This window comes from Anneissia japonica, unplaced genomic scaffold (genome assembly GCF_011630105.1).
Source record: "Anneissia japonica isolate Jap-2015-1 unplaced genomic scaffold, ASM1163010v1 scaffold287736_len1891122_cov214, whole genome shotgun sequence".
Classification (NCBI taxonomy): domain Eukaryota; kingdom Metazoa; phylum Echinodermata; class Crinoidea; order Comatulida; family Comatulidae; genus Anneissia; species Anneissia japonica.
The window spans coordinates 277,346-293,409 of NW_022756106.1; the positions used below are offsets into that span (position 1 = coordinate 277,346).

General features: G+C 35.7%; 2 protein-coding genes and 1 non-coding gene across 3 annotated transcripts; 2 read left to right on the forward strand and 1 right to left on the reverse strand.

Moving 5' to 3' along the window:
- Positions 1-176: 176 nt before the first annotated feature.
- On the reverse strand, positions 177-2,116 carry LOC117123892 (dynein regulatory complex protein 8-like; the record flags this gene model as incomplete). The annotated part of the gene is given in 2 exon segments (XM_033269951.1): positions 177-414; positions 1,964-2,116. Coding segments are annotated over 2 exon segments (272 nt in total), but the record flags the coding sequence as incomplete, so codon positions are not given.
- A 181-nt stretch (positions 2,117-2,297) lies between these two features.
- LOC117123891 (heterogeneous nuclear ribonucleoprotein U-like protein 1) lies at positions 2,298-11,920 on the forward strand. Its single transcript, XM_033269950.1, has 15 exons — positions 2,298-2,741; positions 2,937-3,192; positions 3,377-3,473; positions 3,729-3,811; positions 4,327-4,466; positions 4,612-4,711; positions 5,227-5,339; positions 5,562-5,714; positions 6,118-6,225; positions 7,033-7,155; positions 7,564-7,692; positions 9,216-9,384; positions 9,567-9,902; positions 10,106-10,422; positions 10,966-11,920. The coding sequence occupies exons 1-15, from the start codon at positions 2,457-2,459 to the stop codon at positions 11,248-11,250; spliced, it is 2,694 nt and encodes an 897-aa protein (XP_033125841.1). The 5' UTR covers positions 2,298-2,456; the 3' UTR covers positions 11,251-11,920.
- Positions 6,810-6,885, forward strand: LOC117123985. Its single transcript, XR_004447911.1, has one exon. It is a non-coding gene; the product is annotated as a small nucleolar RNA snR61/Z1/Z11 (small nucleolar RNA).
- Positions 11,921-16,064: the final 4,144 nt, after the last annotated feature.

Consider the following 16,064-nt stretch of genomic DNA (forward strand, 5'->3'; position numbering starts at 1 on the left):
CCCATATTCAAAGCATATATAGGAGTCTTGAAATGCCACTGACAGGCTCTATACAACTTGTTGGAAATGTTAATACAGTATTTAGTGCTTGGAAAACTAAGCAAAACACATTGGTAGACACATCAGAGCCAGTCAACCTTCCCCTGCCCTCTGAAACGTTCACATCTACCACTTACTTTCTTTCCATGAGAATTCCAGTCATTATTGGCAAGAACTTGTCGTAACGAATGTAACCTGTTGGTTCCTCTTCCTCCATATCTGCTAGAAGATCATGCAGTTCACCTTCACTTGGACAACATCCAAGAGAACGGATAATCGTCCCAACTTCACGAACATCTACAGTTTTGTTACTTTCATGATCAAAAATGTCAAAAGCATCGCTAATTTTCTTCTGGATTTCAGCCAATAATGACTCTATATTTTTAAAAGAAAGACATCAGAATTAACTATATAATTTATATAGACCTAAACCATACACATAAAAAAATTAAAATAATCCCACACCAACCCTGTAAGTCCACCCTATACACACTAATAAAACAGGAAGTGTACATTTTCTTCATACTTTAAAGTATTTTAATTGCGCGGATGATACCTCAAAAACTAGCTAAAATTTGCGTGAAAAATTGCTAGGAAAATAGGCGCGCACAATCATGACTACTGCATAATACATTGTTTGTATATTATTAAGATAATAGGTCAAAGCCTGATTTTTGGCAAAATCTGCGGAAATCAGCCCTCATTTTCTAAAATGTGCGAATGTATTTTCAGGCCTAATTTTTCATGTGGAGGGTATATTTTCCGCACAGGCCTTACTTTACAGTCTAGAGGCAGTGTACATTTGATTTTGAGTCAGAAAGATAATAAATCAAAACAGCAATAACCAACATGGCAGTGAACAAAAATAAGAAGTACCAAAATGGCAACGGCTAGGGCACATAGAAAAAATTGTTAGATTATTACTCCCACCTGCGTCAAAAATTTGAGAAATATGATCCGGGAATAACCAAAAAAATTTTTTTGTCGCGTCATTTATTTCAACAGCTTAAAAAAACAATGCAATTTCGTGACTGAAAATACATTTTCTTTACAAAACAATAAAATTAAACCAGTTTTTATACAATATTTATAATATTCCTGCCAAATAAAAACAGTCCTTCCCTCATCAATAATAATAATTAAAAAAAAAAAATACAGTATTCTATTGTTACTTTAAAAAAAAAATTAAAAAAAAAAATTAACCACTCTCATCACTTTAAAAAAAAAGTGATATGAAATATGAAATAATTTTTTTCTATGTGCCCTTATATAAAAATAAATGCCAATTTAAATAGGCCTACGCTTAAATCACATGCAAGAAAACTTTGAACTTATGAATATTGTCTGTGTAATAAAGCTTTACAATTGTAATTTAAATTTAATTTTGTTTTATTCATCATTTTTTTGAATTTAAACATGAAATTAATATGTATGAAAACTTTGAATGTACGAAGATTTTACAACATGAGGCCCTTATTATTATTACTTACGTAGACCAGCTTTTCGGTCTGCGTAAACAAAGTTTTACACTTTACTTTTTAGAATTTATTGATATCCTTGTACCTTAATATGGAGATAGAAAATAGGATGCCAAAAAACATGTCCAAGCCCAAGCAAGGCTAGCTACCCATTCCCTAGCGCCTCATCCTCCGTCAACAACAATCGTGTAGGCCTTACTAGGTTAGGCCTACCAGACTAGCCTAGCCTACCGGCCCTAGCTAGCTAGGGCCTAACCTAGCTAGCCTAGACCTAGCTAGGACTAGGAGGAAGAAGGAGAACTCATCGATCGAGTCAGCACTTGATTGATGATCAAAATAACAATAATAGGTAGGCCTAGGCCTAGTCCTACATTGCTTTATGCCTAAACATTTTCTGTGATAATAATATAGATTTCCAAATACTTTTTTATGCTTAGCTAACATACCAGCACTCTCTTTCTCATCTGCTTGAGCTGCCATCGCCTTGATTTGTTTTTTTTTTTAAATTTTTTTTAATGTTGTTGCCAAGGTTGTGGAGATATATTCGGGCATCTTTAATAAAAATCACTCTCAGAGCCCATAACAGTTCGTTTCATTTTTGCGAAAATAGTGTTGCACACACTTTTCACTGAAATTACTAACTCAAGGGTTAAATATCAGCAAGCGCCATTTGTAGCAATGATTTCTATTGGTCAATTTTCTATTAATTTTCCGAAAGCCACTTCATGGACCAATAGGAAAGAAGCACTATCATGAAGCTTACCCACGCTATAATTCTCCTCCATTTTTGTTTTTGGTTTGGTGAGTGCGGGACGGAAACACGTCTGAATAAGATTCATTTTTGTGCTTTCCAATTTGTTGTTGATATTTTAAATCAACACTTATATATTCTATAATACTTGTAGGTTAAGGTGGAATCAAAATCAACTTCTTAACAAGATGAGTGATATTGAACCAGCTAAGATGAAAGTCGCAGAGCTTCGTGCTGAATTGCAGTCGCGTGGTCTGGATAGCAAGGGAGTCAAAGCTGTCCTTGTCCAGCGCTTGAACGACTCGCTTAGCGAAGAGAGTCAAGAAAACGAACCCGATGGAGGTGAACCTGAAATTGCCGAGGAAGCTACTGAAGATGAGCCTCCTTTGGAAGCCGAGGTTGATCAGGAGGAAGATGAAGAAGTCGGCGAAGAAGAGCCACTACCAGAAGAAGAAGAAGCTGCTGCTGCAGAGGTAGGCCTACCTAGGTCTAGGAGATTTTTTTTTAATTTTCAATGAACTTATTGTTAGAGGCCTAGTTTTTTTGTTTTTTTTACTGTGACAAAAGTATAATGAATTGTCCAGTCTATTTATTGAATGAAATGATTTTAGTTTATTAAGAATGATTTTATTCATACCACATGTGACAAAACAACTGTTTTTGTAAAGAATGGAGATGATGCTGTTGAACAGGAACCAGAACCAATGGAAGAGCAAGCTTCAGAAGTAAAAGAGGAAGAAGCCACGGCAGATGATGCTGAAGTTAAAGATGATGCTGAAGTTAAAGATGATACTGAAGTTAAAGAAGATACTGAAGTTAAAGAAGAGGGCGATGATACAACCACAAAAGTAGAAGAAAAGAAAGAAGGTGATGATGTGGAAATGAAGGAGCCAGTATCTGCTGATGGTGAAAAACCTGCAGAAGGTATATTCTGTTGCTCAGTTTTAGATTTTTTAGTCTCTGTATTAAAATCTAAAGTACACTTCACAATTTCAATTAAAATATTAAATTATTGCTTATTTAAAAAGATCATAAAAACATAAGTGTTTTGAACCTTAGAGATAGGCAAATTGATATGTTTGCTCACTGTGATTTTTATCTGTTTCAGGCGAGAACAAAGAAGAATCAAAAGGCATAAAGAGAGAGCGAGATGGTGAGGATATCCATCGAGGAGGTCGACGAGACAGATCCGACCGAAGAAGAAGGTAAAAAAACCCATGAAAGTTTTCTGGTATATAGCATATTATATGTGTACAGTCCAGTTATGAATGAAAACAAATGACTGATTTTTGCACTTAACCAAACTTGTTGGGGGGCATTTAAATTTCTCATTCCTAATTTAACACATTCAATTATCCCATTGTGGTTTGTTATATTTTATTTGTTTTGTAATTAACTCTGTAATAATTATTAAATAATTAATATTTTAAAAAAATTTGCGGCTTGACTTCGATTGGTAGGTCTCGATCAAGAACACCACCTCCACCACCACCAGAAGAGGAAGATGATGGCATCCCAGAAACTGAATGTGTAACAAGCAAATGTAAGTAACTCGATTGCAAACGTAATAATGTCAGTAAATTGTCGCCACCAGACGCCACAGAAATAATAGTTTAGTTTTTGTAATTAAAATGAAGGCACAGATTTGGAATGAGAAAATGATTTTGTACATTTTTTGTATCAAAAATTTTCAAAGTATTTTTGTAGTAGAAGATCTGTAGAACAGGTTTCCTGTCAATGTGAAAGTATTTTAACGTTTGTTACATTTGTTGTGATTCTGACGGCAAGCTTATCGTAAGAAATAAATACTGACTTCTTAAGTTGACAGGGAACTGGCCTTAAATTATTGATAATCAGTATATCATAATAATGCAATTGAAAGTTAATTTCAAGTTGGATCCTTTAATATTTTAATTGAATTTTCATTACATGTTTTTATTAGCGTTATTATACATGAAGGTATAAATATATTTTGCAAAAACTTAATTAGTTAATTCAATAATTAACCCATAGCTGTAAAGATGATACTTATGTATGAAAAACACATTTTTGTTTCAGATATATCAGATTTAAATTTAAAGATAGCAAAGGATGGTTACTCCTTTTTCCCATTGACAAATGAAGGTTTTGCCTACCTATGGGCAGGTGCCAAAGCAACTCATGGTGTAACAAAGGGCAAAGTCTTTTTTGAAGTCAAGGTATGCAAACTGATTTAATTTGGTGTAGTTAGAACATTACATATTGTATTTAATGACACACCTGTTGTCATTAAATTGCTGTCTTACCAGCAGGTTACTTTTAGCTATGATATTCCTAATCTTCATGTTAAAATTTGCCTTTCAGTTGACAGAGCATTTGGATGTAAAACATTTGCCACCTGAAGAGACGAGCAGGAATGTAGCTCGAATTGGATGGTCGATAGACAACACATCCCTTCAACTAGGTAAGTTTTTAAACTTGATTAGTCCCTTATTTTACAGAAGTGTAAGATGCTTATTATCATGTCGTGTTGTAGGCCAGTCTGATATTGTTTGCAAAGAAGGCAGTTTGGTATACTAGGCTAGTCTGGTGTACGCTAGACCAGTTTAGTGTATGTTGGCTGGCATGGTTCAAGACATCTCAGGCCGGGATGGCATATGCTAAACGAGCTTGGTTATAGGTAGTCCTATCAGGTTTAAGCTAGGCATATCTGGTTTATGCTAACCATATCTGGTTTATACTAAACCAGTCTACCATATGTATTGTAATCCAGTGATGAAAGTACACTCCAGTTCTGCAACTGAATGAATGTGTTGTTAACCCTTTACCAAACTTTCTGAGGATATTCAATATTGAATAATGCATAGTTACCAACCTGAGAGATTTAAAGATTTGAAGTGATGTTATATGAATTTCAGAGTAATGTACACAAAATTGAAATATATTGATGATTAATTATTATATTATTGTTATTTGAAGGCGAGGAGGCATTCTCCTATGGATATGGTGGTACAGCAAAAATCTCCACAAAGTGCAAGTTCACAAATTATGGTGAGACGTTCGGAGAAGGAGATGTGATTGGTACTTGCCTGGTATGTTTTAAGCAATAAAAAAAAACCAATTCATAATTAAGAAGTGAATAATGGCATGATATAGAAAACAAATATTTCTAAACTAAATATGTTTACTTCTTGGTGGTTATCAATAGGAACTTTTTAAAATCTTGTTATAATTTATTAATCATAGAACTTCTAAAGAGACCATAAATATTTACAGTGTGATCTGTACAAAGCTGTATTTTTATTGTTTTGAAGGATTTTACTGGCGAGAAGCCAACTATTTCATACACCAAAAATGGAACCGACCTTGGGGTAGCCTTCACTATTGAAGATGACCTTGGTGAGCAGGCCCTGTTCCCCAGTATCTTGGTAAAGAACACAGCTGCAGAAATCAACTATGGCCAGAAGGTAAATAATAATGATTATATAGTTTTCTATGTTATAAACATGATAAATTTAAAGTGCGTATACAGTGTAATTGCCCCAAAATTTCAGGCCTAAAAAAATATAAAAACTATATAAATATCCAGTGATGAAAGTACACTCCAGTTCTGCAACTGAATTACTGAGATGTTAACCCTTTACCAAACTTTCTGAGGATAGAAAGCAAATATAATAATATAGTTAATATGCCAAAACAATCCATGTTCTGCAAGATAAGGTTCTTTAGTCATGCAATCCTATATTTAAATCTTGACTACTGTAGACAAGCCTAACTGCGTATTTTGTTGGATTGGGAACATCAAAGTAGATACTACTTCTATATGAAATAATTCAGAATCCACCTAAAGTAACTTTTTGTTATTTGCAGGAGGAACCATTCTTCACACCACCTGAAGGTAGCACTTTCATTGGTCAGTTAGATCTAGAAGACCGAGTGCGAGGACCCCTTCCACCTGCTACAAGGAAAGATTGCGAGGTAATGAGTCAGTGTCTTTGACATGTCTTAATCCTTAATTGCCAACAGTATTTAGGTTCTCCCTAAGCCGTTTTAGGTGCCAATTTTACCGGTAAAAATAATTGACCAACCAGTAAAAAGTTTAAGATTGTAAAATAATAAAACCACTGATTAGGCCTATGTAGTCTAGGTTGGCTTTCTTTCTTTCAATAAATGAACATCATTCCAGTCTATACCTAGGATATGAATATATGTGTTGTTTTTTCAAGTCATTAAACATCACTCAAAAGGGATAATGCCTCACACTGCGTACTTGGCTAAATTTTTATCTCAAGTTTAACAGTAAAAATGTTTCAATTGAGAGAACACTGGTATATTGAAGTACAAGTAGTATTAAATTATTAAGTATAGTGAAATTGTTTTATTTATGCATCTTTAAATTTGCAAGATGTTTTATTAATGCATCTTAAATTAGCAAGATAGTAATAATTTATGTTAACGTAGGAAATTGAAGTACAGTTTATATGCTTAACCCAAACTTTATTTCACATATATTGTGTTAGATTGATATTACAATAAAAAATAGTTAACTATTATGTGCATACATCTTATGATGAAAGTACACTCCAGTTCTGCAACTGAATGGATGTGATGTTAACCCTTTACCAAACTTTCTGAAGATAATAGTTTCATTAAACATTTCAAAGATGCTTTTTTTAATTTTTTTTATTTATGCAATTCTCCAATGAAATGCTTGTATTTTACATTTTAAGCAAAGAATTTAAGCTTTTTTTTTAATTCAGAAACTTTGTTTTTACATATTTATAGATTATGATGATGTGTGGACTTCCAGCAGCTGGTAAAACATACTGGGCTTTGAATTATTGTAAAGAACACCCAGAGAAAAAGTACTATGTTCTTGGAACTAACCTTATAATGGAAAAAATGAAGGTAGACCCATAACTTCGGTTTTTTTACAATTGCTTTCACACTATTAACATGTACAAATTCAATAATAATATCATCAGCAGCAGCAACAACATTGTTTAAGTTTAGCAAAAGTTGTATCTTATTTGCCTTAGAGATAGCTGAAGGAGAGGCTTTATTTGCTTTCTTAATCAGCAGTTTTTTTATCTGACAGAAAGTACATAACTCATCAATTACAAGATGGAACGATGCTCTATAGACAAGACTAATTGAGGAGTGTGGATTTGATTAAAGCATTAGAAGAAATCCTTGTGTCCTCAGGATGTGGACCCTGTAATTGAAAGGCATCCATCTTAATCACCCAACTAATATTATGCACATTTTATTTATTTTATGCACATTGATAACTTTACAAAATGCTTTTCATCCAAGGTGATGGGATTGCCACGAAAGAAGAACTACACCGGTCGATGGGATGTACTGATTCAGACAGCCACCAAGTGCTTAAACAGGTGGTTTGAAATTGCTCCACGCAAGCGGCGTAACTACATCCTGGATCAGGTAAACAAAGGGATGAATTTCCCCGATTTCTAACCACATCTTTATTCCAGGTTTATTAAAAACATACAGAATACATATTAGCGGTGAAATCTTGCAATATATATCTGAAAATATGTAATATACCAGAAAAAATCTTGCAAAATGATTATCAACTTTGCTGAGATGTCCAGAAAAAGAAAAAAAACGCGACGTCTATACTACTGTTAAAGAAACTGAAAATGATGGATTTATTACAAAAAGAAAATGCAGCAATATTATATGGAGAATGCCAAGCAACTATTTAATATGATAAAGGATAAGCAAAATATGATAAAGGATAAGCAACTATGGAAATGGGATAGCAGAGAAATGTATTCAATAAATGATACAGTGGACAATGGCAATATAATGAAAATATATGTATGATATTTTACTGTGTATTAAGGTAGGTGAGGATTTTTCATATGTATATGTTTTAATGAGGATGATGTCTTTGTGGTAAGTACATACAAAGGTAAGTGAATTGTAGGTAAGTAGTGTTAAGTAGAATTATAAAAAGGCCTTTCAAGTTCGATGGGGTAAGTATGTCTTTTATTGTTTTACTAGAAGAAATAAGCTTAGGAATAGGACACAAAGTATTGCATCTGGTGAGAAATCTGAGATCTTAATTGCTTGTAACAAGAAAATACTTGCCAATTTGTCACTTCGAATCCACTGCTTATTATGACAGGATGTAGACTGATCAGTCTCCTTAAGAGCCAACTTGAGGAATATCACAAACGAAACTCTTTTCTAACAAAAAAAACCCTAAAGGATATGTTGAATTTTAGAGCGAGCTTGAAGAGAATAACGGACAAAACTTTTTAACAAAAAAAAACTTAATGGATATATGTTGAGATATAAGAGGCAACCTGATGGAATTCGCCAATGAAACTCAATCCTAACTTTAAAAAACCTAACGAAGATATATTGAATTGATGATAGCAGAAAACAAGAATGGAGTAACCAAGACTTTTAATAACAGAAGCTCTACAAGACATAAGGATTTCGCGAAAATTTATATTAGAACCAGCATCTAATCTACTGGTTCTTGAAGGAGCTTGGAGATTGCAAGATTATATGTAACTTAGAGGGAACAATTTCACCTCAAATATTGTATCGTTTTATGGCTTCTGCATTTATGCCACATATTATTTGTTTTTATTTATTTGTTATTTCATTTTCGATGTCATTGATAGTGCACCTTGTTTGTTTTAGGATTGTGATTGAGATTTAATTATCATTAAGAGTTTCTTCTCTCAGCCAGAGCATTAGCATGATTTATCAGATTTTTTTTGTGATAGTTTAAACGAAATTAGAATCCTAACTGTAGACGAAACATTTTAATTTCCACAGGTTTCTGGTAAGTATTGAAGAAAGTTAGGTGTTCTGGAAAGTAATAAATCTGCTGAATGTTGTCATTACAGAAAAAGTAGTGGACACCTAAAGAAAAAAAAAACTTAATAATATTGATGATCATTCTCTCCCAATTATGCTCTTGTCAGACCAATGTGTATGCTTCAGCTCAAAGAAGAAAAATGCGCCCTTTTGAGGGGTTCACCCGCAAAGCTATCGTAATTGTCCCTACTGAAGAGATACTTAAAGAGAGAACTGAAAAGCGAACAAAAGAAGAAGGAAAGGAAATTCCAGAAAGCGCTGTGAATGAAATGAAAGGTAGGAAGTGACCGACTCTTATTGGACTAACTGGGAAAGGGGGTAACATCAAGGGTTGGGATAAACTGATGAGATCGCCTTTGGGTGGTGAAAGGTTGAGCGGATGTGGTGTTCCCGCTCGTGTGGAACCACTTCAGTGATTGTCTAACATTCTGGCTATTGTTTTTGTTCTTTCTGATCAGCAAATTTTGTGTTGCCTACCGAGGAAAAGTCCGGTTTCGAAGAGGTAACATTTGTTGAGTTAGAAAAAGAGGAAGCTCAAAAGCTTGTTGAGAAGTATAACAAGGAAGGGCGTGCTGCTCTGCCACCACCAGAGAAGCGATTCCGAGGCGGTGATCGTGATCGCGGACACAACAGAAACCAAGGTGGCTACAACCGTTATGGAGGGGGAGGTCAGCGTGGTGGGTACAGAGATGATCGTAGAGGAGGTTATGGGGGTGGTGGTCGTGGTGGTGGATACCGACAAGGTGGAGGAGGAGGGGGAGGAGGATATAGAGACAACAGAGATAGACGAGGAGGTATGTTATTTGAATGTCTGTGTACCAGTGATATCCTAATTAAGATTGAAAAGTCTCATCATTATTATTATTATTGATAATCCTGCCAATCGTGCTAAAATGTTAGCATTCTGAGCACTCCATCTTGGTAAGTGTGCCGTGTGTACCCACTTTCAAATTTCAGTATTTTAATTAATTTGAGTTTTTTTTTCCTTTTCTTGCAGGAATGAGAGGCGGATATGGAAATAGAGGAGGGTACGGCGGAGGTGGTGGATACGGTGGTGGAGGATACGGTGGCGGTGGAGGGTATGGTGGTGGTGGAAGTGGAGGATACGGTGGCGGCGGTGGAGGCTACCGTGGACCTCATGGCAACCGAGGTAGTAGCGGAGGAAGTGGTGGTGGCTACCGTGGAGGTAGTGGTGGTGGTGGCAGCTCAGGCCGTGGAAGTAGTTACGGTGGCAATCGCAATCAGTCAAGTTATGGTGGAAGTGGTGGCTACAATAAGCGAGACTCTGGAAGCCAACGTTATAATCAGCATCAGGTATTTAAAAAGCAGTTGCTATATTTTCTCTAATAGTTCCTGTTCACAGTCTACCTTCACCATTTCCTTGTTATCTTGTTCAAAGTGAATGAATCAAATTTGTCTTACTGGAATACTGAATAAGTGGCAGTTACAGTTTTTATAAAATAGACCACAAGATTTGTGTAATATGGACATGTTAATGTTATAACAGCCATACACGTGCAGTACAGTACCTAATTTAGTACCCAACATGCACTGTGAGGGCTCCGGCCCCTTTTGTAAACCAATTGAAATACGCATGCACAAACCCGTAACTAATGTATGTCAAGCACGTAAAATCCTGAAATTAACATGTCATCCGTTAACGTCAAGCTGAACGTTGTGCGGCGAAAACTACCTAATTAGTGTGTGGAGAGCCTTTTAAACTTCTGTACCAAGTCAAAACAACATAACTTAAATTAAGAGTTGCACTGTTTTGCCATAGGACAGCCGAACTGAATAATGAATGATAACTTGAATATCTTTTAATAAATGTCCATTGATGTCCCTTCGGTATTACAGTCCAGCTATGGCAGCTCAAGCTATGGATCGGGAAGTAGTGGAGGCGGTTACAACAGCGGAAGCTACAACCAGGGCGGAAGCAGCGGTTATGGTGGAAGCAGCAGCAGTGGTGGTAGCGGCAGCTACGACTCGTACAACCAGTCAAACTATGCCCAACAATATCAGCAGTACGCCCAACAGTACCAGCAATATCAACAATATTATCAACAGAATCCTCAATATGCACAGCAGTATGCCCAATATTACGGCAACTACAATAACTACAACCAGGGCGGTTCCTCATAAATTTGCCAGTGTGGCGGTGTTGGTGTTTTTTTTATAAAAATTTCTGATCATGATGGCGATTGAGGTTAACTACTGGACATGATATTGTAAGAAAATTAGTTGGAATATCGTTCACTTGATCATGTTCTCAGATAAATGTTCATTTGTAAATACTAGCTGAAAAGTGTAATGCCCTGTTAAATTTTTTTCTACCCCAAATTATTACCCTATGATGTTTGTTATATACAGTAATTCTTTCCCTCCCCATTTGAAATTTTATCCAACTCCTCAAAGTTTGTTTGAAGTATATATCACTAAATCCCTCTACTGAGATTTTTTTCATACTTGGGCTTAATATCTTTAATGTATTATTAAGTGTTTAAACATAGACTAGAACTATAATAATGTGATGAATTTTGTAAACTAGTTTTTAACTGTTTTTGTGTAATTAATGTGAGAATTTTGGTTTATCTGTTTTTATCTTGTTTTCTCAAGTTTTACAAAGGGTTGCAGCATTTGTATATGCGGTCTTAATTTGTTTTAGATATTGAATTACACTTTCTCTTGCATTTATGCATTAATTGAATGAATGGCTCAGGATAATGAAAAAATGATTTAGTATTTTGTTATTAAAATTAGAAGGAAAGTAACCCACTTTGAAATAAACAGTTTTCACACATATCAAAATTGATGTTTCACATTATTTTTTGTAGTGGTTAAGAATTAAAAAATTTTCTAAATCGAATGTTTTCAGTCTCCATGCGGGGAGTTTCAATAGCCTTTTTTGTAGTGTTATATAGTACAGTACTAGCAGTAAGTTTGGTCATTGGATCCGTCAAGCCTGGGTTTCATTGCAGTGTACTGCATGACATTCCCCAATGCAATCGGAAGGCTCCCTGATCCCACTAACCAAAACCAATCGGCATCGCCAAAAGTTGTCGGTGTTGATTAGCATGCAGTGGTTGTATGGAAGCCAAGCTTGAATTGGGAAACCCAGAATCAGTTTCACTACATGATATACAGTACAGTACCTAATTTATCCTGCAGCATTCAATACCAGAAAATCGTCCCTGGTACCCATTTATTTAGTAAATAATACAGTACAATATTTTAGAATTGTCTCTGAGAATAATACAATAAAAGATTATTGTCCAAGAAGCATTGTCCCTAAAAAAAAAAAAATTATGCGAGGTGAACAGTGAAATTCACGAGATTTGAAAAGCTGACCTCGAGGATTAGGTTTGCCGTGAAGGGAAACTAACAGGCTAGGGTTGGTGTGGACTCCAGTTATGAGCATGAAGCACGAAAAAGATTGCGCCAAAGCTCAACATTATTTGGGGGGGGGGCAGGCCCACATGATAGTAATTACAGTATTACTGTATTTTTAAAAACAGAATGCTACCTAAAATTTTCTATAGGCCCTGGTATGCTTGGGCCCTGGTGGTACACTGTCACCCTACCCCATTTCAGGATTCCTAGATAGGCCTACGCTACTGCTCGTAGTAGTAGTAATCCAGTACAGTACTGTAGTAGAATATGAATACGAATTTTAGTGCAATGAATCAATTTAGAAAACGTTCTATAATATTATTCAGACACTGCATTGGTGTAGATATGAGGCATTAGTTTAGCACACTTCTGAGAACTATAATATAGAATGAACCAGATGTGGCGAACTGCTAGCAGAGGGGCTGCAAAATTCGACAAATACAGTAATAGATTAATGGATGTATCAGTACATCGTAAATGGCAAACTGATTTACGTTATACAGTACTTTCATTTAAGCATTAATTGGTCATCAACACGCACACCTTCACCTTCGAAAGTGTCCAGAGAGAAAGAAAGTCATGCTCAAGTAGCTAAAAATCACCTTAGGCCTATTATTTGACCTAGGGTAGTGCCCCCTCACTTTCCAAAATCATTGGATGCCACTATGCACCTTCTTTCCGGATTGTCAATCAGACTGACCAATCAAAACAGAGCCGGCAATACGCGCTTGTCTCGCGCACAAAAACACGTGTTTATTGCCTATTTAAAACACGTTTTGTGGGACCAGCAACTTAACACGCCACTTTGTACTGTGTCGTGCAGGGGAGGCGACAGTGACGGGGATGAGCGAAGGAGAGCTACCCGTCGATGAAAACACTACTCATCAGGGAAGGGAAATTTAAATGTAATTTCTTTTTACACGGGCCCAAGTACTAAAAAATCGATTAAATATTATAAAGCCTTTGAATCAAATCTTTCCCTGCTGGACCACTTCTGAGATATTTTGAGCAACACCCGACCACGCCGCCGCCCCTCCCCCTCCCTTTCCGGTCGGGGACATTGGGCTCCCCCGTCGGCAAACCCTCATGGCACCTCCGCTGTGGTGGATGGTCTTCTTGGCTACTTTTCCATTGAGTAGGCGCCTAACTGTATATTATTTAAAATCTCAGAAGGCATGAAATGTTGACAATTATCTGAATTTACAATATAAACGGAAGAAAAATACAAGATATCAAACGAAATAAATTTATGCCTACCGTAAACTAAAGGGATTATATGACAACTACAATACATTCATTTATATAGACCTACTGTAAGTAAAACATGCTGAGAGAGCCCGCCGCTGTCAGGGCTGTTAGTTTGTTTTTTTTTTGGTTTTTTTTACCGCAAAGTATCCGGGAACCAGAGTAATTTTATACCTTAATCCTAGGATGTTTTTATTAACGCACACGTTATAACATAACTTATAAAGATGATTGAAAATATTACAGTAAATCAAATAATTTACATCTATTTTTAAATATGTATGTTTTCCTTTTAATTAATAAGATAATAAAATGTATTAATATATTGCATATAACGTTTAGATTATTGCATTGTGGGTAGTTAAGCAGACCTACATTTTAAGAATGAGGTGTATCGGTCTTTCGCATAATATTCGCCATCATGGGTTTCAGTAATATTTGGCATTCTCACCCAAGAAAGTACGGCCCAGGCTCTAGGACGTGGTAAATCAATTTGTTTTATGCTAAGGAGTGATATGATTTATTTTAGTTCATTAATATTGTGAAAAGTGTTGATATGTTTTGTTAAATAACGAGAAAAAACGCCTTCCTGATTCTGGATTGGAAGTGAACCGCCACGGAACAACAACCATGTGTGTGTGTGTGTGTGGATAGCTGGTGGGACCGGGTCCGTGTTGTGCTAGCTAGGCCTAGGCCAGCGTTCCGCAAACTTTTTACTTTACGGCCTATTTGCGATTCCAGACACCAAGCCGCAGCCCAGCCTCGCCAGGGACCAACTAACCAAATCCTGGCAAGACCTTATGATCATGAAGCCTCCTAGCTAGTAGGCTAGGCTTATAATATATACAATATTTTGACATCATTATCTGTTCTCTCAGTGATAAAATTTCATTGTCATAGCTTTCTCCTTCCAAAAACTTTTACGCACCCTCTCTTACCCCACAACTTTGAAAGACTACCTTACTATACAGGTATTATGTTTAGAAATAAAGTATTTACATGGGCATTCGGTTATCAAGAAATTTGTGGTGCTGTTTACTGTAGTGATCTTTCTAGGACAAGTCTTATATGTATTTTTATCTTTAGTTCATGACTTATCCCATCATTCCTCTATACCGGATTTACTCGATCTTACAGGGTTAATACTAGATAGTAACATAGTGTCTAGCTCCCGAGGGAGCACCCATCATCTGGAACTTTATCAGTGTATGCAAGCGACGCATTCGCTGTAACACTAAAGCAGCTATATTAAAAACTATTCTCCATAATGAAACGTCTCTTTGTTATTTTTTTTTTCCAATTTCCAGACGGCTTTGCGGCCCTCCAAAAATGTTTCGCGGCCCAAATTTGGGCCGTGGACCATAGTTAGCGGAACGTCGGCCTAGGCAGTCTAGGGAATGGCAAACAATTTTTAACTGAATGTGTTGCAGGCTTACTTTTGAGGGGAAATATTTAATGTTCTTTTAGATATTGTTTAGGCATACCTCCTAGAGTTAGGCACCATTTTTATTGTAATGCCCAATCACTGATATAATAATAAATAAATATTGCAGTTGTTTGTACATCTGATTCTTAGTAATACATGATCTGTACTGTACTGTAACATCACAATAACATGGGCCTAGCCTAGGCCTAATTTAGTTATGATTGCCGATGAGAGATGTATGTAATTGTTAATGTTGAGTAGTGATTAAACATTTTTATATTGTAATAATAAAATAATTATTGAATTTTAAAAAAAAAATCATAATTTATGCCATAAAAAATGTTTTGCATGTGTAAACTACTTATTTCTTTGTTGGGTCTAAGTTTTTTAACCTGTATTGACAATCGACCATGTGATCTTTTATTCATTTCATATACTCAGCATGAGTACAAATTCAAGCACTTAAATCAAAATAGAAAGTTTAGTTCTTTTCATTAATGACTTGTTACTCCTTATTACCTAACATTTGTATGTTGTTCCTTTCAGCCGTGTATGTGGCAATAGGCATGGTCTTATCCGAAAGTATGGCTTGAACATATGCAGACAGTGCTTTAGAACGTATGCTAGTGATATTGGTTTCCAAAAGGTAGGTTGTTTTGAATAACAACCATCAATGCTACCTTTTTTCGGAAGCATTTCCCCTCTCAATCATCAACTTTAACTAAATTATTGAATTACACTTGCCAATTAGTAATGTATATTGTAAATAAATTAGAACTCAGCTTGTTGAAACAAACTTAAAATATCCACCCAGTTATTCCTATGTTTAATGCTAGAATTCCTTGCAAATTGATAATCTTACGACTTTACTGTTTTTTTCAGTTGGACTAAGGAG

Excerpts from the sequence above, each read along its gene's own strand:
- LOC117123891 (XM_033269950.1), top strand. The coding sequence starts at position 2,457 with ATGAGTGATATTGAACCAGCTAAGATGAAAGTCGCAGAGCTTCGTGCT. Across the intron at positions 3,193-3,376 it reads TGGTGAAAAACCTGCAGAAG|GCGAGAACAAAGAAGAATCA; the intron begins GTATATTCTGTT and ends TATCTGTTTCAG. Across the intron at positions 9,385-9,566 it reads CGCTGTGAATGAAATGAAAG|CAAATTTTGTGTTGCCTACC; the intron begins GTAGGAAGTGAC and ends CTTTCTGATCAG.